Raw genomic sequence first — 24,209 nt, 5'->3', positions numbered from 1 at the left:
TGATGTGGTGTTTCAAAAGAGGGTTCATTAAAGTATTTAAAACAGGCTAAGAATTAAAAAAAGACAGAACATTAAATGCACAGACTTTTGTTGCCTCTGAATAAACCAAGGCAATAAAAAAATAATGACAGTGGTTGGAGAGATTTTTGAGGGAGAGGCAGCCAGTTAGTCTATCCTTCCTTCAACCATTAAAATAATTTTTCTTCTTGCCTCACTCCACCAAGTCCTTTTACTGTTTTATTTTTGTTTCTTCTATGTTTTCTTCACCAGCAACATTGTGTGTTGGAATTGGAGAAGAAAATTCACTGGCTCTTTTGCTATAATTTATAGACATCAAACTTGTTGCTGGAAAAACATATTTGGTGCATTTTCAAAGAAGGGATAGTTAAATGGGTTCATTTTCCCCATCCCCCCCCCCTACAAAATCATGCTTTATCATCTGAAAAGCAAAAAACTACAGACTACAGATGCTGGAAATCTGAAACAAAAGCAGAAAATACTTGTAAAACCCAGAACAGGCAGTATTTATAGGTTTAAGAGCAATTAATATGTTGCAACAACTGTCAGATCCAGGCTTCACTGCAACTTTAAAAAATCTTGTTTTCTAACTTTTCCTTGTTCTAGTAAAAAGTCATTGGTATGAAGATTTACTGTATCTGTTTCTCCTTGCACAGTTTTTGTCTGGTTTGAGTATTTCCAGTACCTTCAGCTTTAAGTTCAAGTTCTAGGATTCACTGAAAACGTTTCCATTCCTGGAGGAAAAGTCAGTCCAGTTATCTAATAGACTATCAAACAAGTCCATAGTTAAACTCTGATCTCTGCCTGTCTTTCCTCTTCTACAGTCCAATGGAATGAATACTTCTGAAGTGTCCACTCTTACCTTAAACATGGAACTTCGTATTAACTCTATTTTCCTGACAAAACTACAGACTTCACAAAATTAAAATCAGCTAATCATCACAGCTAGATTTATTTTATCTTCCTCTGTATTTGGTTTAAAACTGCAGGTGGAATGTACCACTTGGTCTTTGCCCTGCCTTTCAACACTTTAATTATCCTTTGGAGACAAGAACACCTCAAAAATCAAAACACTTGTTGGATTTACACAATTCAGAATTTCAGCATAAATTACAGTGTGTTTTGGTAAAGAGAGACCCTTGAAAGTACATCAAGATAAACTGACAAGTTATAACAAAGGAAACAATTCAAAACTTCTTTCAAAATGTAGTGTATTAAAGATATTAGACGTTAGAAACCAGAAACAAATGTGAAATTGACAATTAGAATGATCACAAAAATCTGACTGTACAATTTAATGGAACAACCACTGGACAACAACAATTTCCCCCTACCACTTTTCAAAACCAGTGTTGTCGTTCAAACTTTTAGCGCAGTATTTTTCAAGACTATATGTCCGAAAATCACTCATTTCTAACAAAGAAAGCAATTGAAACCAGTTTTGGGTCTAACTCAGCACTCTGAAAACTGAAACAGGCACTTCTGGTCACAATTCATTGTGCATTCATGGCGTAGTCTCTGTATCAGTCACCAATGGAATGATTTTGGAGCGTTGCTTGAGAAATTTGACCACTCCGGGGGCAATTATCTTTTTGTCATGTTTCTGTTTGAAAAGAAACACACCGGAAACACCTCCCAAGCAAGTACGAAGAAATTGACCCAAATATAATTGAACAGTTTTGCTTATAATTAAGTTCCACACACCTCTATTTAGCACCCAACTTTTGCCCCAAAACCAGATCCATTCTCTGTCAATATTCCACTTACCCAAGATCCAATTTCCTAACATCGTACCTGCCAGCCCCAACACCCAGCTCCAGTTCTTTAGCTTCACTTATCTCCACAAGATTCCAGTTAGTAAATAAGAAAGGGTAGAATGGGTAAATACTAGACACTGATGTTTTGAGCCTTAGACATTTCTAAAATTTACAATGACAAGTCCACTTTCAAAAGAATTATTGGTATACCATGCACTGATTTTTAGATAGTTCTAAATGCTTAAATTAATTTCTAGGCCTAAATTTTCCCAAGAAAATCAAAACTAGTATTAAATGGTTTTAGTGTTAATAGCTCTATTAGATATTAGGCCCTTGAATTTCCCAGGAAACACCAATAAACATTAATAAGGCACAAAGTAAAATTATTTTAGAATGTTTTTATCTGGTTTTGAAAATAGACAAAACATTTGAGGAGAATCTGTTAAGAAAGAGAAGGATACAACATTTTGTGTGCTTTTCTTTATGTAGTAAAACATTTTTACAAAACTGTAAATGAAGAAAATCACGGGATGGTCTATCTTGCCTGTTCATATCCATAAGGCCTCTGTTGCTGAGCTGAGGGCCCTGGCTGAGCAGTCCTATAACTTCCATATTGCTGGCCTTGTCCCTGCTGGTAACCTGGATATTGAGAAGAGGCTCCTTGTGTTGCACCTGTAATTTTACAGCATATGTTCACTAAGATAGCTGATTCAGCATCATTTTTAGGTTATTTTACAATTCAGAAATCTCAAGCAAGATAAATCACATTTAACTGAAACATTCAGTTGTTGATTGCTATTGAAACTAATCCTTTTCCATCACTCAATAGTCATGTAAAAGCTATGCTAAAGCATGCTTGTGTCATATCTGTATTATTCATTGCTCTATATGGATATGAGATGCTATTGGACTTGAGACTTAAACCAAGTAATTTTCAGTTTTGTTGAAGTAACCAAGTTCAGCCACAAAGTAGCCAAGCGAGGATGACACGTCTGTCTCAGCATTCTCAAATGGAACATATGAGCTGATGTACTTGGCCCCTCAACCTTGCTCTAACATTTAATATAACTTCATATTTATAGTTTTCATTTTTCATAATGGCATAGGAGGAATCTATGCTGGCTTTCAGAGTATTGCCATTAAAACTATTCCCGTATTTATTTCCATAAAATCTATTTATTTGCATATGTCCATCTGATTAAAGATAATCATAGCAGATTTGCAGGAATGTAACTATATTGATTAAAGAAATGGTGAGGGGCAAGAAACTTGAAACTAAATTTGTGAATTCTTAAAATCATTTGATACTTTTTTGGTCTTTACTGTTAGAGAATTGGAGGTTAAAAATAGAAAAGTATTGAAAAGGGACCTTGTGCTTTCCTGGTGAATATGACAAATAAATTCTTCTCGGCTTCCAGCGAGTACAGGTATCATAACTGATGTTTCAATGACAAACTTTGCCATCTTCCTCAGGGATGATGCTTGGGCATGTCCAGTCGGTGGTATTTATACCACCGATACTTGAGAAAAAGTATTGTTACAGTGAAACCAGACCTGAAGTATTGTGTACAGTTTTGGTTCCCTTATGTCAGAAAGGCTATATTGGCAGTACAAAGAAAGTTCATTAGGCTAATTCCTAGGATAAAAAGACTGTCTTACCATTAGTTGATAAAGCAATTAGATCTATATTCTTTGGAGTTAAGAATGAGTTATTGAAACATGCAAGATCCTGAAGGGGCATAACCAGGTAGAATATTTCCACACAGAGAAACTCTTAAATAATGGACACAGTTAGAAGATTTAGGTGATATTTTAAAACCGAGGTGTATTGGAACAATACTCACAGGGGATGGTGGTAAATCTCTGATGAATTCTCTACCCTGGAGGATTGTGAAAGCTGATCATCAGAGGTTCTTGAAGAGGAAGCAGCTAATTATTTGAAAGATTTGGAAATTGAGTACTAAAAAGAACTGGCACAGGAGAGACATAATGCCTGCGGCTGCTCAACCATAATCATAACGAGTGATGAAGCAGGGTTGAAGGGCAGGATGGCCTACTCCTGTTCCTACTTTCTTATGTTCTTAGACACCAAAAGGCAACATAGGTCAGCAAGCCCAGGACAAGATTTAATAATAGGTACAAGTTAGGACACAAGCTAGGGGAGAAAAAAACAAAAAAAAAATGTTTTGAATGACTTCAGGTTTACAGGGGACCAAGTAAAGATGTTGATCAGGAGTATGGTGGAAACTAAAGTATAACCGGGCTGCAAAGATGTGCTACTGGGCCACAAGAAAACGATATGATTTGGCGATATGAAACAATATGAATCAGCTGCACCTTTCCTCATTCCCTATCACACACTGTTGAAATTGAACACCACCCCAAGTCGGCCGGTCCACAAGAATATTGTCAATATTAAACTGGTCCGCGGTGCGAAAAAGGTTGGGGATCCCTGATTTGGATTATATATAAGTGCTCAAAATAAATGGAGCTTAATCTAATACAGCTGTACCCAACTGAGAAAGGAAACTACGTTCTTGGTGGGCTAATCTCCTTCATTGGTAAATTCATTTAGAGGTTGATGTGGGAAAATAAATCACATTGATGCACCAGGAAATGCTAATCTAAAGTTGTTGGCAGTTTTCATGTATTGAGGCAAGGAGTGCATTTATTCAGCTTCAGGTTAACATTGTAGAACTTAAAAAAGTCAAGACTCAATTCCACAAAGGTCTCTGGCAGTAATCACTGAAAAAGTGGTTTTAATTAGTTTAATTTGTTAATATTTTTAATGTTCTGTTGTGAAAATATTTCAGTCCAATTTCATGTTGAAAGGCAGATTGGCCACATCAGCTGAGTTCCTGGGTAAACCAATAATGCTTACAGAACTATGACAGTAGTATAGTGTAGGCTAATCAAACTTTATAGAACTTGCAGGCCTAACATCCATATCTAAATAAGTTTGAATATACACAGACATCCCACCCTGCAAAAACTTGTTTCAGGGAGGTAGCACCATCAATTTGCGGGAGACTTCCGGGACAGGTGGGATGTCTGCAACAGAGTAGCTCCTTAGCAGCCAGCCAGCTAGTTTAAGTAACATTAGCTATGCCAATGAACGAATGACACCTGTTAAACTCACCTCAACATGTCTTTTACATTTTAACCCACCGTGGGCAATAGAAAACTCACTGTTGCAAACAGTGCAGCGAGAAACACTGTCATTATTTTTGACCCCTATTAGGCAGGGCTACACTTTAGTGTAGTCTGCGGTGACATACGTTTTATATTTTTGTTTGGAACACTCTGCCACTCTGACTTTTTTTGGAACCCTCTCACTCTCACTCTTGCTCCTGCTCTCGCTCTCTCTATCGCACGCTCTCTCGCTCGTGGTCGCTCTCACTTGCGCTCGCTCTCTCGCGCTTGCTTTCTCGCTCTTGCGCTTGCTTTCTCGCTCACGCTTGCTTTCTCACTCTCACTCTCTCTCGCACTTGCTTTCTCGCTCTTACTCTCTCTCTCGCGCTTGCTTTCTTGCTCTTGCGCTCGCTCTTTCGCTCTCTCTCACGCGTTCTCTCACGCTCACTCTCAAAAAAATCAATTTCCGGGACATTGTATATAAGTTGCGGGCATCAGAGAGCCACTATTAATTTGCGGGAGACTTCCAGAACTTCTGGGAGAGGTGGGATGTCTGTATACAGTGCCTTTAAAAAGTATTTATATAAACTTTAATGTTCCCTTGGAAGTTTTCATGTTTTATTGCTTTACAACATTAAATTACGATGGATTTAATTTGGCAGTTTTGACACTGACCAACAGAAAAAGACTCTTTTGATTCAAAATGTAAACAGAGCTCTACAAAGTGATCAAAATTAATTTAAAATATAAAACACGAAGTAATTGATTATATTAGTATTCACCCCCTTTAATATAACACACCAAATCATCACTGGTGCAGCCAAATTGTTTAGAAGTCACATAATTAGTTGAATGAAAATCACCTGTGTGCAGTCACGGTGTTTCACTTGGTTATAAAAATACACCTGCAGATGGAAGGCTGAACTGCTGGTGAGTCAGTATCCTAGCAAACACTACACCATGAAGACAAAAGAACACTCCAAGTAACTCCATGAATAGGTTACTGAAAAGCACAAGTGGGGAGATAGATACAAGAAAATTTCAAAGTCACTGAATATCCCTTGGAGTACAGTTAAGTCAATCATCAAGAAATGGAAAGAATATTGCACAGCTGTAAATCTGCCTACAGCAGGCCATCCTCAAAAACTGAATGACTGTGCAAGAAGGGGACTAGTGAGGGAGGCCACCAAGAGACCTATGCCAACTGTAGATGAGTTACAAGCTTCAGAGGCTGAGATGGGACAGACTACAAGTACAATTGTTGCCCAGGTGCTTCACCAGTCATAGTTTTATGGGACAGTGCCAAAGAGAAAGCACTGTTTGAAAAAAAAACTCTCATGAAATCTCAGCTAGACTTTGCTGGAAGTCATGTGGGAGATTCTGAAATTAGCTGGAAGAAGATTTTATGGTCTGATGAAACCAAAATTGAGCTTTTTGGCCAGGATAAATGCTATGTTTGGCATAAGCCAAACACTGCACATCATCAAAAACACACCATCTCTAACCTGAAGCATGGTGGTGGCTGCATCATTCTGTGGAAATGCTTCACTGCAGCAGGCCCTGGAAGGCTTATGAAAGTAGAAAGTAAAATGAATGTTGCAAAATTCAGGGAAATCCTGGAGGAAAACCTGATGCAGTCTGCAAGACTTGGAAGATTTGTTTTCCAGCAAGATAATGATCCCAAGCATAAAGCCAAAGTCACAAAGGAATGGCTTAAAAACAAAGTTAATGTCCTAGAGTGCTCAAGTCAGACTCCAGACCTCAATCCAATTGAAAATGTGACTAGACTTAAAAAGGTCTGTTCACTCATGACCCCCTTGCAATCTGAGAGAGCTTGAGCAATTTTGTAAAGAAGAATGGGGAAAAATTGTTGTCCAAATGTGCAAAGCTGATCGAGACCTACCCACACAGACTCAAGGCTGTAATTGCTGCCAAAGGCGCATCTACTAAATACTGACCAGAAGGGGGTGAATACTTATGCAATCAATTATTTTGTGTTTTATACTCGTAATTAATTTAGATCACTTTGTGGACATTTGTTTTCCCTTTGACATGAAAGTCTTTTTCTGTTGATCAGTGTTGAAAAAAAGCCAAATTAAATTCACTGTGATTCAATGTTGTAAAGCAATAAAACATGAAAACTGGGGGGGCGGGAATACTTTTTGTAGGCACTGAGTAAGCTTCACAGTTTACTCGTTCACAGTTTTGCATTTACTGAACAACTGCTTTTCTTGGCTTTTAAGCTGGAGTATGATGGATTGAATGGTCTTCAGCCATGCTGGATCATCTTGTAATGCCAAATTATATTCCTCATTTGCCAGTCACAGAAAATTTTATAAGTAATATGTCAATATCTATTTCATTTCCCTCCAAGAGAAAGGTTGAATTGCCTTCAAAAATATTTTGCATCGTTAATTGCTTTGTGGCTCCCCCTTAAAATGAAATGTGCATGATAAAATTCAAACTACTGTAGGAAATTGAGATACCTCACAAGTTTCTTAACAATAAGCTTGCTGAAATAGTAGAAAACTACTTGCCTGTGTATCGGTTATAAATGAATGGAAAGCGGACCACTAAGTGGTTATGATTCTTCCAAACAAATTTCCCCTACCATTCTTTGCAAGAAGAAAAATTAGATACTTACTCTCATATTTCTGAGTCAAAACAGTTTTATTTAGGCAAGTGTTATGCAGCTTTGTTGATGGAAACCAATACAACATTAAAATCTGCAGAACATTATCAAGGAACTGAGCACAAAATGCATGTATGGAGACAAACTCTCAGCTCAGATAAAATTGCCAACAACTTAAATCTCCTAGCTGTATATTGTTATCCAGAATCCACAAGAACAGTAATGCCTAAATTCCCATAGAGTTTCATGGTTATCTGCTAAGTATGAGATCTGAGGTTCTCCAGATACCAACCTGCATTTCTTTTTGAAAAAAAAATGCTTTAGAAATGAAACAGCAGAATTCAATGAGACTTATGATAGTCTGTGGGGTCTGGTTTGCTGCAGATGTGGTACTGTGCTTCAAGCTTTTGAATTGTGATCTGGATAGTTATTAACAAACTCAGATGTATCTTCTACAGGCCAAATATAAACAGGTTTCAAACACATTATGACAATCTGCTTCTGCATTATCTGTATATTAAGCATTCATAATTTATCATTGGTATTTTTCTTCCACTCACCATATCCTTGTTGTTGTCCTGGATAGCTCTGTTGGGAAGGATATTGCTGCTGGGTGTAAGTCTGCTGCTGGGTTGGTCCCTGCTGGTAAGCAGTTTGTTGTTGGGCATATTGTGAATTGCCTGGATAAATGTCAGAATAGGCTGTTAAATCTTGTTGTCCTTACTGTCAAAGTAGTAAAACACAACCATTCAAAATCTTCAAAATAACTACATACTCATTCCAAATCAAACTATAATACTGCAATTTCTGATCGTCAGTGATTCTGTAGGAAATAATGCATTATTAGGTACGAATGGTATCAGAAATTAAAACAGAAGATGGTGAAAGCATTCAGCAGGTCATGCAGCATTTTTGGGAAGAGAAATAGATTCAATATTTCATGTTAAGAATCCTTCGTTATACACCTTGATGCTCAAGACATAGTCTTCTCTGCACTGCAGAAACTAAAGGCAGGTTAAGTAACCACTTTGTCGAGAATCATTACTCAGTTCACAAGCCAGTCCTGAACTTCCAGTCATCTGCTCTTTGACCATTTGTCCCACTTGATTCTGACCTCCATTTCTTAGGTCTCCTACAAGTGCCAACATAAACTCGTGGAAAAGCACCTCACCCTCTGTCCAGGTATACAACAGCCCTCGGGACTTAATATTTGCAGGTGACCACCACTTTATCTCTCTTGTTGTCTTTAACAGCCAGTTCCTTTAAAATAATTGATATTATGATAACTTAGTCTGTACCCTATCACATACGTCCCCTCTGTTCTCTCCACTCCTCTAATTTTGCAACATTAAAAAATGCTCATCTACTCTCTTTCATAGTTCTATTGTTCTATCTTTACATGAAACATCATCTGCTTCTCTCCCCATTCATGATGTTTACCCTGCTGAGTTCTTCCAGCATTTTTAGTACACTGAAGTTTTGTTTTGCTTCAAACATTCTATCAGATTATTTTGCCACTATCATGATTTATTAACATACTGTAAAACATATAGCATATGTACAGCACAGGAACAGGCCAATCAACCACAATGCTGTGCTGAACTAAGTTAGTAATCAAGTGCCCAACTAAACTAATCCTTTCTGCCTATACAATGCTATATACTTCCATTTCATACACACTCATGAACCTATCTAAGAGCCTCTTGAACACCCCTATCATGTTTGCCTCCACAACCACTCCAGACAGCACATTCCAGAGACCCACCACTCTAAGTGTAAAAAAAATCTTGCTGCACACATATCCTTTGAACTTATCCCCTCTCACCTTAAATGCATGCCCTCGGGTATTAGGCATTTCAACTCTGGGGAAAAATACACTGACTGTCCATCAATGCCTCTCAAAATTTTATAAACTACAATCAGATCTTCCCTCAGCCACTGCCGTTTTAGAGAAAATAAAACACCAAGTTTGTCTAGCCTCTCCATATAAGAACATGCCCTCTAATCCAGGCAGTATCCTGGCAAAACTCTTCTGCACACTCATCAAAGCCTTGACATTCATTCTATAATACAGGAACCAGAATTGAATGCAATACTTCAGATGTGGCTTAAAATGGTTTTATAAAGCTGCAACCTCCCCATTCTTGAACTAATCAAGGCGAGCATGCCATATGCCTTCTCTACCACCCTATCAACCTGAATCACCACTTTAAGGGAAGTGTGAGCTGAAACCCCATTATTCCTTTGCTCATCAATATTGTTAAGGGTCCTTCCATTAACAAGGTACTGTATCTTTACAGTTGATCTCCCAAAGTGTAATACTTTTTTTATTGGGTTAACCTCCACCTGCCATTTCTCTGCCCTTAATTGCAACTGATCTATATTCTGCTGTATGCTATACATGAGATCATGGCATGAGAAGCATTGCTGCTTCTGATACAAACACTCAACAGTACATGCCAACTACTGCTCTCTGATTTTTCTCCAACTTCTAAAGCAAGCTATGGCTTCATCCAGAGCAGGACTGGAAATTTGGGAGTTGACATGGGAAGTTGTGAAGCCAGGAAGAAAAGGTCCCCAAATAAACTACACATTTTGTTGTTTTTTCTCCCTCCTTGTTTCCTGTCTATAGGTAGTGAGACTGACTGGATAGGAGCTCATCAAAAGAAGTAGGCAGTAGATGGCCCTAAATGATGAAAGCAGGTAGATCCCGCGGCAATGGTTGGACAGAGAAGAATGGTAGACTTGGAGACATTACAGGAAGACATGTTACAGACGGTGATGAGGGGGTAGGATGTCAGTTTTACTGTGTGAATTGGTGGGCATAGAGGAAACAATTTCTTTTGCTAATATTCATTCAACACTGTATACATGCTTATCTTAGGGATCCAGATCCTATCTTCTCCTTTCACATGTTGGATTGCCAATGACTGGGCAAGAGGAGTTGAGAATGGAATATTGTAAAATTGAAAGCCGCGTTTTAGTAACATATATATTGATGTAGCACTGGTTAACTTTTCAACTTGTATTAAAATCAGAAGTGGGCAGTACATGGCAGGCTAGGTTCCTTTTTGAAGACTTACTGAATTTCAAAAATTGTGCAATGATATCCAGCATCGTACCACTGGCACTGAAGCACAAACAACCATTTCAGTTTATTCTACTCAAAGGCCTTTAAGTTTTGTTACCAAAAATAAGTAGTCTAGGCTGACTTTCATCTAATTCAATCCAAGTCCAAAAAGTGTAAGAGCAGAGTTCCAATCTTCCCTAGTCACCAATTGTCTAATTCTTTACCCACCCACAACAATTTTCCATTCCCCAAACCACCAAACTTAACTTCTTATTCAGTTCACTAAAACGTGTCAGGTTGCATTTGTCTTTATTATATCATTACCATCTGGATATAACTAATGTTTAACAGGACCAGATCATCACATCAGAGAGTAAGTACAGTAAATATTCAAAATGAAGCACCAATTAAAATTGCTTTTATGGACCCAGACTCACAGAACCCAAAATAGTACAGCATTGTATGGACTCTTAGACCTTTGATATTGTGCCGACCTATATAAACCTCCTACACTATTAAGATAACCCTTCCCTCCTACACAAGCCATAATCCTCCATTTTTTTTAACTCCATGTACCTGAGATTCTTTTAAATGTCTCTACTGTATAATCTTCTACCACCACCATTAGCAGTGCATTGTAGGGATGCACTACTCTGTTAAAAAAAAACTATCTCTAACATCTCTCTTAAACTTTCCTCCATTCACCTTAAATGGATATCTTTTGGTATTGGCCAATGTTGCCCTGGGGAAAAAGTGCTAACTGTCCACTCTCTCTATGACTCTTGATTATATACTACTAAAACTCTCATGCTCTGTCCGTTTGCGACCGACCTCCAATTAGCGCAAATGGTGCATTACAGCGGCACTATTTTTGGCTAAATCAAATTAAAATGCGCTAACTTACGGAATGAAGGCAAAGTTCAGGGTTATATATTCGTATAAAATTGCTCATTCACCAAAAATCAACAGACTGGCTTTCACCCGAGATCCGATTGGCCATCATGGAAATCGGGACACGACAGCCCGCGAATGCGCACGGCCAGCCTCAGCAGCGACACCTACCGGAGCAAAAGGGCAGGGCAGCTCTATTTCAAGAGGTCACATTCTGCTCATCACCATCAGCATGTGCAGGATTGGGACAGATCTAACTGCCACCCATCAATAAGAGATGATTAAATCTTATTGTAATAACGTACTTCGAGACACCTATAAAACCCTTTGCTGCAGTTAAAGGACAGCGGTGACTATATCACATCCATTTAGGAGAGCACCAACCACATCATCAAGAATAATCAGCATCCTTTGGTGTTAGTGCTTCATATCTTCTATCCAGCATTAGGATAAAAAAAATGGTCAGCCTAATTATGCCGCCTGGAAAGGGAAGGGGGACATTATGGTCAAGAGATAACGCCAAACATCGTCGGGAAGTGGCAAGGAGAGGGAGAGAACAAGAATCGGATGAGGCCGGGGAAGCATGACTCCAGGATTAAAGAGTCAGGTCAAAAAAAGATGAGAGAAGAAGAGACAGAAGAGGAGAGACATACAAGAGCTGAAGAGACGGGAGATGAAAGGGCAGCACGTCTTCGGAATGACAAGAGGCACAAGGGTGGTAGATAAACCAGAAATGATGCCATCGAAAGTGTCCTTTGTTAAATGAACAGCAGCTATATTTGGTTTGCTATGCGTCGTTCTTCTTTAATAAACTGAGGTTTTCTACTTCAGTTTCCAAAGCAAAGTGATATCAATAGCATTCAGGAAAATTTAATGTTCATTCTGGTCACATCAGACTACACTACCCTTCTCTCAAAGGGTGCCCCAATGGGTCACCCTGTTGTCTAATAACCTTATACACCTCTATCGAGTTGCTTCCATCCTCTGTCGCTCCAAAGGGAAAAGCCCTAGCTTGCTCAGTCTATCCTCATAAAATATGCTCTCTAATCCAAGCAGCATCCTGGTAAATTTCCTTGTACCTTCTCTAAAACTTCCTCATCTTTCCTATAATGAGGTGACCAGAAATGAACACAATATTCCAAGTGTGGTCTAACCAGAATTCTATAATGCTGCAACATTACCTTGCAGTTCTTGAACTCAATCTGCTGACTGACAACAAAGCCAGCACACCAGCAACTTTGAAAGATCAATGGACAAGGACAGCAAAATCCCTTTGTTCTGCCACACTGCTATGAAATCTACCATTAACTTTGTACTCCACCTTCAAGTTTGGTCTTCCAAACTGTATAATTTCACACTTTCCTAGATTGAACTCCACTTGCCACTTCTCCACCCAACTTTGTGTCCTGTCTATATGCCATTATAAACTATGACAACCTTCTACACTATCCACAACAACTCTGTCCTTCGAATCATCTGCAAATCCTATCCTTCTAGTTCCTTATCCAAGTCATTTATAAAAAGATCACAAAGAGCAGGGATCCAAGGATAGATCCCTACAGAACATTACTACCAACCTCCAGGCAGAATACACTCCATCTACTACCACACACTGCCTTCTGTGGGCAAGCCAATTCCAAATCCACACAGCTAAATTTCCATGGATTCCATGCCCCATGTTTTTGTGGATGAGCCTACCACAGAGAACCTTATCAATGACTTACTAAAATTGATATACACCACATCCACTACTCTACTGTCATTAATTTGTTTTGTTACCTCCTTGAAGAACTCATTTAAGCTTGTGAGGCACATAGCTGTGCTGACCATCCCTAATAAGACTATGCTTCTCCAAATGCTCATTAATCCTGTCCCTAAGAATCCTCTTCAATCGTTTGCCCAGCACCAACATAAGACCCATTGGTCTATAATTCCCAGGACTGTCCCCATTACCTTTCTTGAACATTGGAACAAAATTTGCCATTGTCCAATTCACTGGTACCAGAGTGTGGCTAATGAGGACATAAAGATCATTGCCAACCATGCAGCAATCCTTTGCCTCACTTCCCATCGTAACCTGGGGTATATGCAGTCCATCCCCATGGACTTTTCCATCCTAACGTTTTTTCAGAAACTCCAACATGGCTCATATCTCTATTCCCTAAATCATCAGCCACTCCTTTTACATTTTTCATTCAAGTGTGTCCTGGCTAACCTCCCTTTCACAGATCTTCCCAACCTGAATCCACCCAAAGCAATGCTGTTCATTTTAACCTCCTTTGACCCTTAATGGTTCATATCCTTGCCCTTTATCATTTGCATCAGGATGCCTTTAGCTATCAGACTCTTGCAACATTGAAATACATGCTAAAAATCCCTCTGTCATCTTCTGAAAACCAAATCTTTAGACCATCCTCCTTACAGCTTGCTTGATTGCGGTCGTTTACTGGAGGGAGGTAATGAAATCCAATCTTGCCTGCAATATGCCTTATGAATTAAATACAAGTTCTACAAACCAAAAGAACTCACAGAAAACCAGCATACAATTTCACCTACATAGATGCTGTTCAGGTCCCATAATAGCATTCATCTATTTACTTATATAAATAAGTTAACAAAATCAAGTAATTTTCCAGAAGTTTCCTCTGTCGATAAGTTGAAGCCCTTATCACTATGTATAGTAGATCAGGCCATCAAGAATGCTGGTATTAGTGAAAAATTATTTGCAAAATCAGAGAAAATCATTTTGTTAGCCATACTCTGAATTTTTCTGAAATTTCCCCTTGTCTGTGCAGACAAATGTTACTTTTAATGAAGTGCTGTCAAGCAGATATGGTTGTTTTGTGCATTGGGTCCATATACATCACCTTTAAATACACTGTCAGTAATTCATTAAGCCTTCTTCAATCGTTCCTTTCAACCCAACAATTCTGACTAATTCAAAGACCAAGTGCAACAAGCAAATGGGGACACTGCCACCCAAAAGTTCTCCTTTAAATCATCCTCCAATTTGACCTGAAAATAGATCCTAATTCATCTGTCATCATTAAGCCCAAATCCTGGAACTCCCTAGTGCACCTCTATAGTAGTACTTTCAGCAGGTTGCAGTGGTTCAAGGATGGTCACCATCATCTTCCAATGGGCATTCAGGGATTTGCAATAAATATACCTTTGTAAGCGACGTCTAAATTTTAAATGAGAGTAAATGAAAAGTTGCAGTTTTAAGTCAAATGGATTTAAGTATTTCAAATCTCATCCCCCTAAAACTATATATCTGTTAACCTTAATATATATATATGAGATATTCATCTATTATTATACTTTCAACTGTATGTTTGTGCAGCAGAAATCGTAGTTAACCATTTGAGTTTTACATAGAACATAGAACAGTACGGCACAGGAACGGACTTAAGGCCCACAAGGCAGTGCCAAACCAAATAAATTAATAATCAAGTGGCCAACTACACTAATCCCTTATGCCTACATAATGTCCATATCCTTCCATTTTCCTCACTGCATTATAACTGCATTATGCAGTTTTAGCTGCATAATGATGTATATTTATTCATATTACCTCCTTCATAATAATGTTGTGAGGATTCCTCAAATGACCTCTCGTATCCTTGTTCTGCATAAGATTGTTGGTATGCATATTCACTATGACCTACAGGGCATGTTGCAGGAAGAAAATGAATTATTTTACAATGTTGTACAATTAAAGTCTTTGAATGAAATAAATTTCTAAATCACCTCAAGGGAAAATATAACTACTCTACTCAAAATCACATTGAAATAATCTCATCTTTTATGTTCATAATATATGTGCATGTAATTGTAATCAATTGTCTCTTGTTTAAAAGTTGCAAAGATAGAGAGGTCTCACCAATCATGTAAAATGTTGACCATACATCCCACAATCAATTAAGTCAGAAGTTACTCATGGCTATCCTCCTCTCTAAATAAAAATAAATAATTTTTAATTTAGGAAAATTAAATCACTACCGTTTTGATCCATTATTACCTGGTCTTGGGTAATTTTATATATTTGTGGATGGTACAAAAGTTGGAAATGCAGTAAACAATGAGAAAGAAGAGACTTTGGAAGTCTATATCAATTAAGTAAACATATGCTTGAAAAATAACATGTTTAAAATGATTCATGTTGGTAAGAATAATGAGAAGAGACAAATATACAGTGGTTTTTACAAAATCTAAGGGAAGAGTGACCCAAAAGTTCAGATGCCTTTCAAAAGGCAAATGAGAGCGTTCATTTTAACATAGGGTCACACCTAGAAGTTAAGCTAAACCTTAATAAAATTGATCAGGTCAACTAAATTGATGCAGTTAAAAAAAATTAATTGCAGCTTTATAATGCAATAAACAAATGTATTCAGAAAGATAGCTCCTTAAACACAAGTAGGCAGGGTCAGAATTTTGAGGAAAAAAATCTGTCAAAACCAGGTTGCCACATGAAAATATGTAAGGTGGCAATTTGTTCTTCTACCAAAATGATTTTTCCTTGAAATTTACAAAGCAATACTTCCTTACACCACATAATACATTAAGCAACATTATAAAATTTGTCAAAAATAACTTTTAATCATCTCAGACTTTTAATATTATGCAGTTTCAATACACTTAAGTTAGCAGTTTGAAGAGCAAATGATTTACTGGTAGATAAATCTTTATCTAGTTAGATAAAATTTTCACATTACAAATATGAATGGCAGTCTAAGGGAAAAAAAATGTACCATCAGGATAATACTGTTGATTAATGGTATCTGTGGGTCCTTGGGCATGTCCATATTGCTCACCATAGTAATCTTCCTGTCCAATGTATTGCTGAGAAGACCCTGCAAAACCAAAGAAGAAACGGTAACCAGTTTGATAATTTTGTTGCAGTTTTGTGTTTCAAAGTCATGTTCTGCATATAGACAATTTATTCAGCCATGTTCTGCATATAGACAATTTATTCAGCCATGTTTTCACCTAAAAACTTAACATGTACACAAGAAAATTACTGAATGTTCTTTGCTCAGGAAAAAATATTGAATTGTTATCTGAAGATTGAAAGTATATTATTGTTATATGAAATGTCATAACAAACAAGTGATACAATTGTGCTAGCAGCATCTAGCATAGTGGCAGGAGCAAGTTTCGAATGGATTACCCATGGCATATTGTAGCTTATATTCATGTTACATTTCACAGTCCAGCCTCAGTAACCAGAAGCATAGGTTTTAACAATTGAGTAAATTACATAAGGAACTGTACAAATTTAAACTCTTCCTGGCTACATTCCTACATCTAAACTTATCACAAATTCTACTTTTAAACATACTCAAGTCTTTAAGATTTTAACCATGCTTTGCTCTGTCTCACTATTTAGAAGCATTTACTCTAACTGCTTGGTGGCCATCACGACATTTATCCAAAAATTCAAATAATACAGATTTCCATCTGTCAATGTTTGATGTACTGGACATTAGATTTGCTTTATTTGTTTCAATTATTGCCATGGTCCTTGGAAACTGTTCTTCAGCTGAGATAATAAACTGGAAACTAGTTATCTCCCATAAAAATATTCAAGAGTCTATGGTGTTCCCCTGATGTTCTGACCAAGACTTATGCTTCAACCAACATCACTGAAACGTTAACATTCTCATTTATTGGACTTTAATGTGTACAAATTAGCTACTGCAGTTTGTCAGAAAATAATTTGTCAAGTTGAACAATAGGCCCTTCAAGCCTACTTGACAACACTGATCATGACACCAATCTAAATGAAATCCATTTGATTGCACAAAGTGCAAATCTATCTATTCCTTGCCTATTCATGAGTCTGTTTAAATGCTTCTTAAAATGTTGCTTCTACCACTTTCCTTAGCAGCATATTTCAGGCTTTGTACAAGAAAACTTGCCCCTTCTCACTTAAGACTATCTTTCTCGTATTTGATTTTTCTATTCTACACAAAAGACCAAATATCTATCCTATTAATGCCTATAATTATTTTCTAAACCTCTATCACGTTGCTCCTCAGCCTCCAATACTCCATCAAAAACAAACCAAGTTTGTTCAACCTCTCCTTTTAGCTAATACTCACCAATCAAGACCCTATTCTGGTGAACCTCTGGTACGCCCTCTTCAAAATCTCCTATAAATGCAGTGATCAGAACTGGGTACAATACTTCAAAATGGCCTATCCACTATTTTATACTGCTGCAACATGTAAATTCAAGCTTATTTTGCTTTCTCTCATCAGGCTCTCAATGCTTACTTGTTTTTTTTTAATTAAAAAATAAATTATCCTATAGTTTGAGCACAGCAATTCTGAATTAAGACTTGGTTTTACTCTTATTTTTGAAATTGTTGTGAGCTACTAAAATTTTAGATTCAACTGGGAGAATGTTTAACAGATGTGAGACAGGAAACAAAAAGAGTTACCCAAATGACTGAACTGGGAAGAGATTAAACTTTATTCTCAAATGTAAATTTTAATTTAGTGCAAACGTGCATGACAGGTGACAGTGAGTTCTTAGTACTCTTATTATCTTTTCCTATCTTTATTTCTATTGTTTAAAAACATGTACTAATTGGCTTACAAATAAATTCTGAGTTCTTTTGGCACAGATGTGCACAGGAGTCATTGCTGCTTCCTCACTGCCCCTAGGATCTTTGAGATGCAGGAAGACACAGAAGTACTGATGAACATTTACATAATCGCAAGGTGAGTTTGCAGACTTCATGAAGACAGCACCTCAACAAAGATGTATTGTGAGATTAATTGGCTACTGCAAATTATCTCTTAGTATAATTATTAAATGGTGAAAGGATTAAATGGAGTTAATGAAAATGTGGGAAAGAATAACTTACAGGGCTAAGGAGAAATAAGGGAGAATGTGACTGAACTGCTGGGAGACCCCATAGCCTCCTCCGGTATAAAACTGTGTTGCCCTAAAGTCGATGAAAATCACAAAAACAAAGGGAAATACAGTTGTAAGGTTCATGGAAAGGCATCACCTGAATTTTCTGCGTAACACCCCACTGAAATTGAGAAAGCTGGATACAACTTGGCTTTTTGTTATGACATGTTGTAATTTCTCAGATGTATCTGCACACAACCCAGCAGATACAATCTTATCATCCAGCTTTTGATGTGACTGTTGGGAGTGTTGCTACTGAATAAATGAATGCTTCAGAGACAGGAGACCAGGTCACACTAGTTATAAGCCCTACAAGAGGCATTTTCTTTATGCAGAGGACAATATGACTATCCGGGATAGTGGTTTTCACCAGGAGATTAGCAGGGACATCTCTCAATGTACATATACATAAGACTATAAGACATAGGAGCAGAATTAGGCCATTTGGACAATCGAGTTTGCTCCACCATTCAATCATGTCTGATCCTTTTTCACTTCCTCAGCACCACTCCCTGGCCTTCTCCCCGTAACCTTTGATGCCATGTCCAATCAAGAACTTATCAAGCTCTGCCTTAAATACACCCAACGACCTGGCCTCCATAGCTGCCTGTGGTAACAAATTCCACAAATTCACCACCCTCTAGCTAACCTTGCCAACTTTGTCCTATCTTGTCCTATGTCACTAAGTACTCCATAATCTCATCCTTAAAAATAGACTCCAACATCTTCCCAACCACTGAGGTCAGGCTAACTGGCCTATAATTTCCTTTCTGCTGCCTTCTTCCTTTTTTAAAGAGTGGAGTGACATTTGCAAATTTCCAGTCTTCTGGCACCATGCTAAAGTCCAATGAGTTTTCAAAGATGCCTCTACTAATGCCTCCACTACCTCTACTGCTACCTCTTCCAGAACCCTAGCGTGCAGTTCATCTGGTCCGGGTGACATGTACCCTTAGGTTTTTCAGCTTTTTGAGCACCTTCGCTCTTGTAATTTGTAATATTGTCCATTAACAGCTCTCTAGCAGAGATTCTTGTAATACAGACAAACGCATGTGGCAACTCTGTCTGTTCACATGGTATGAAGGAAATGTAGATTATGATGTTTTCCCACCAGCATGGAGTTTGGGTAAACTCCCAAAAGGACAGCAAATTACAAGATATCGCAGAGATCAACAGCAGCATCCTAAGGCTGGGAAGCTAAGACTTACTATAACTTCCATTAGCAAAGCAGTCAGGCCACAAAGGAGGTTGTATTAAGGGTTACAGGAGATGATTGATCTCAATGAGAACAAATAATTTAAAGTGTTAATACTTTAAACAGTACAAAAGGATCTTGTCCTGTGTGTATGCAACTATCATTTTTCATGTGAGTTTAAAAATCTCAATGCAGATGAATTTTGCACTACTGCCAAAGTAATTTCAAGGTATTTTATGGTGGAAAAATGCTTAAAAAAGAGAAATTTCCCCATGGATGCCAATTTTAAAAATTACTTAAAATTGCTCTATTCTGAGTTGGCAATTTTCCAACACCACTCTCTGTGGATGGATTTCTAGCCAGTTGTACGCAGGCTATCAAATGCCCTTACAGAATTAATGTAGTAACTCTCAGGCAAGATTAGACAGAAAAGGTAGCAGCACAGCCATGTTAGGTCCTTCCAACTATCCAGGACAATGCTATGTTACACAGATTTGGTGCGCAAGAAATGTACAGCAAGGTAAAACCAATTACCATTGCACTTAGAAATTACCAGCTTGTTTACTCTCAAGAACAGATTTGTACAGGAGTCCATCAAAAAAAAATTTTAATATAGCAAAAAGCAATTAGAAACATTTGTCACTATATACACAATACTTTTTTATAATATACCAACATCTGACCATTTAATAATCTTAGGAAAAGAAAAATAATTGCTAACTTCAAACTGTAATTAATCCCTAAAAGTTTGTTGAGATAATTAAAATATGAAGCAGCTATAGAAGTAATTTGGCTTGGATCTATTTGCACTATCCCTTTAAGGAAGATAACCAGCTTCAAGAAGTGTCAGGTAGTGTACATCAGTTAAACACCAAACTAGATCATGCTGCCTACAGCAAGGAGCCTGCCCTTTTGTGGATCTCTTGTCAGGAAACTGCTTGCAGAAGCTCACACAGTCCAAACTGATGAGGCCATGCATAGTAGCAGCACCTCAGGCAGAGTAATGCTGTTAAGAGTCAGGCCAGAAGAAGCCCAATCCATGAAACAACTAAACACCTTTGATAATCACCTGCCTAGTTTGGCCAATTATCAAATCTATCCTTGACATTCAGTAGCACTGAAAAACAATAAAACTGAAAATCCTTAATAGTAAAAAACTAACAATTTAAAATTTAAATAATTCAAATAAAAGTAAATTACCTTACTCTTATCCTTCACAATTGTCTGTCTTCATTGAAATGAATGAGCTTCTGTGCTAGAAACCTCTCTTAGGTTCAACTGGCAGATTACCCAGCAAATTCACATTACTGAATTTCCTTCTCTCAAAGTTATTGTATAAAAGGGGTGGCAGGGTGGAGATATATCTATTCCAAAGGAGGTGTTAAGCACTCTCTCCCTCCGCTAGCCTGCAGGTCATCCTTGGGCAAGGTGTAGCACCTGCTTAGCCTGCCAATTAGGATGCATGAAGCCATAAGAGCAGGTGGTGAATGGCCATATAAGCAGCTGGTGCATATCACAAGTCCTGGTTATGCGATCACTGACGCCAGGCAGATAATCTCTAAAGAATAGTGATAATGACTGGGGTCACCTGTCTTGTAAAGACACTCCCCAGAAGAAGGCAACAGCAAACCAATTCTGTAGAAAAATTTCCAAAGAACAATCATGATCATAAGACCACGATAACCTCTGTGAAATGACACAGCACATAATGATGATGATGATGATTGTATATTTAAAAAAAATAATCAGGTGTTGTGGGACTGTGTGTCACTGCTAAACAATATCTTAATGGCCATGTTTAACATCTCTCTAACATAGTTCACCGTCTCTGCAGGCTTCAAGGCAGCCACCATCATCCCAAGAGAGCGATGGTAACTGGCCTAAACAATTACCACCCAATGGCACTGACTTTAATAACAATGAAGTGCTTTGAGTAGCTAGTAATAAATCATATAAAATCCCATCTTTCAGTTACATTGGACCATCTCCAGTTAGTCTACCACTCAAATCAGTCCACTGATAATGCCATTGCCTTGGCCTTCTATTCATCCAGTCCACCAAGAAAATGATGCCTCACAAGCCAGGATTGACTTAGGCATTTAGCATGATTATCCCTCAGAGGGTGTCAACGGTGGGGCTCAAAACCCCTTACTGTAATTGGATGTTAGATTTCATGACCGAAAGACCTCAGTGAAGCACCTTCAATTACTCCAAAAGACTGAGGTTTGGTAAAATACTGAAAGGCTTTTATTCGCTGTACAATACGACCTCCACAGTGAGTGTCTGCCCCCGGACTGAGGGGGAGGGGCAAGGCGAACACCTCTACACAGGACTCTGTGGGAGGAGCCACAGGGGCAGTCAGCAGAGGTGTGTGTCCAGACAGGCAACCGAGTTACAACATATATACATGGTTTACCACATTCACCCCTCCTTTTTTTTAAAAAGAGTCCCGCGGGGTGAAGTGACTGACAATATTTACAAGAAGTATATTTACAGGTTAAGTCTATCAGGCGGTCGAGTCCGTCGCTGTGATCTACGTAGCACCGGCGGTGATTGCACCGGCGATGGCGGTTGTGCTGGCTCCGGCCTGACTTCAGGTGCCAGCACATTAGGCGTCGGTAATCCCTCGTGCGTGTGCGTCGCGCCCGGTATGAGAGTGTCGTGTGGTGTCTGTATAGGGTTTGGGGTGCACGGTGTCTCGTAGGTACATACATTGGTGGGTACGGGGTCAATAGTCACCACGGAGTGTTCAGGGTAGGGGCCCGGAGCTCCTGCGGGCGCCAGGTCGCGGATGGAGACCGTGTCCTCCCGCCCATCAGGTAAAACCACGTACTGGGGGTTCGCATGAAGTAAGTGAACCCTCTCGACTATCGGGGAGTATTTATTGCTCCTCGCATGTTTCCAGAGCAGCACTGGCCCCGGGGATGTCAGCCAAGATGGTAGGGTGGTTCCAGTGGTCGATTTTCTGGGAAAAGAAAAGAGCCGCTCATGAGGGGTGGCATTGGTGGCTGTGCATAACAGGGAGCGGATGGAGTGGAGTGCCTCGGGAAGGACCTCCTGCCAGCGGGAGACCGGCAGTCCCTTTGACCTGAGGGCTAAGAGTGTGGCTTTCCACACTGTGCCATTCTCCTTCTCTACCTGTCCATTCCCCCGGGGATTATAGCTCGTGGTCCTACTGGTTGCAATTCCCCTAGCTAGTAGATATTGGCGCAGCTCGTCACTCATAAACGAGGACCCTCTGTCACTGTGGATATAGCATGAGTATCCGAACAGAGTGAAGAGCTTGCGCAGGGCTTTTATAAGTGACGTGGTAGTGGTGTCGGGGCAGGGGATGGTGAAGGGGAACCGCGAGTACTCGTCAATTACGTTAAGAAAGTACACATTGCGGTTGGTGGAGGGAAGGGGGCCCTTAAAGTCAACACTCAGTCGCTCAAAGGGGCGAGTGGCCTTGATGAATGGTGCCTTTTCGGGTCAGTAGAAGTGTGGTTTGCACTCTGCGCAGACTTGGCAGTCCCTGGTCATCATCCTGATCTCCTCAAGGGAGTAAGGCAGGTTCCGGGCTTTCACCAAGTGGAAAAGCCGGGTGACTCCCGGGTGGCAAAGGTCTACATGTAGGGCTTATAGTCGATCTGCGCGCTGGCGCATGTTCCCCGGGATAGGGCATCGGAGGGTTCGTTGAGCTTCCCAGGCCTGTACATGATGTCATAGTTGTAGGTGGAGAGTTCGATTCTCCACCTCAGAATTTTATCATTTTTTATTTTGCTCCGCTGCTTATTATTAAACATGAATGCGACTGAGCACTGGTCAGTTAGCAGGGTGAACTTTTTGCCGGCAAGATAGTGCCTCCAGTGCCTTATAGCTTCCACTATGGCCTGGGCCTCTTTCTCTACCGCAGAGTGCCGAATTTCAGGGCCTTGAAGGGTACGGGAGAAGAACGCCACTGGTCTTCCTGCCTGGTTGAGGGTAGCAGCCAATGCAAAGTCAGAGGCGTTACTCTCTACTTGGAAGGGAATGGCCTCATCCATCGCATGCATTGCTGCTTTGGCAATGTCCCCTTTTACGCGGTTGAAGGCCGCGTGGGCCTCAGCAGAGAGGGGGAATGTGGTGGCCTTGTCTGCATAGTTAGAGACCCATTGGGCGTAATATGAAAAGAAGCCCAGGCACCTTTTGAGGGCTCTGAGGGTATTGGGAAGAGGGAGTTCCAACAAGGGACGCATACGGTCGGGGTCAGGGCCAATGACTCCATTCTTCACGACACACCCAAGGATAGCAAGTCGGGTGGTCCCAAATACACACTTGTCCTTGTTATAGGTGAGGTTGAAAGATTTGGCCGCTTGGAGAAATTTTTGGAGGTTGTTGTCGTGATCCTGCTGGTCGTGACCGCAGATGGTGATGTTATCCGGATTTGGGAACGTGGCCTTCAGTTGGCACTGGTCCACCATCCGGTCCATTGCCCTCTGGAAGACAGATACACCATTCGTGACACCAAAGGGGACGCGCAGGAATTGATAAAGCCTGCCGTCCGCCTCGAAGGCAGTGTAAGGGCCGTCCTCCCGGCGGATGGGGAGCTGATGGTAAGCGGATTTTAGGTCT

At 39.5% G+C, this 24,209-nt stretch overlaps 1 protein-coding gene across 4 annotated transcripts in view; it reads right to left on the bottom strand.

Moving 5' to 3' along the window:
* Positions 1-24,209, bottom strand: part of LOC134342727 (calcium-responsive transactivator-like) — a 99,643-nt gene that overhangs the window by 32,491 nt on the left and 42,943 nt on the right. For 2 of the 4 annotated variants that reach the window (XM_063041203.1, XM_063041206.1), the window contains exons 7-10: positions 16,252-16,353; positions 15,075-15,164; positions 8,100-8,219; positions 2,320-2,447 (exon numbers count right to left, since the gene is read on the bottom strand). In XM_063041203.1, the coding sequence (XP_062897273.1) occupies positions 2,320-2,447; positions 8,100-8,219; positions 15,075-15,164; positions 16,252-16,353 (440 nt within the window). The remainder of the gene's footprint in view (positions 1-2,319; positions 2,448-8,099; positions 8,220-15,074; positions 15,165-16,251; positions 16,354-24,209) is intronic. The other 2 variants (XM_063041204.1, XM_063041205.1) reach the window with 2 other exon arrangements.

Source organism: Mobula hypostoma, chromosome 2 (assembly GCF_963921235.1).
Source record: "Mobula hypostoma chromosome 2, sMobHyp1.1, whole genome shotgun sequence".
NCBI lineage: Eukaryota > Metazoa > Chordata > Chondrichthyes > Myliobatiformes > Myliobatidae > Mobula > Mobula hypostoma.
Note: the sequence above shows the minus strand (reverse complement) of the source record. Positions and strands in the feature narration are given on the sequence as shown.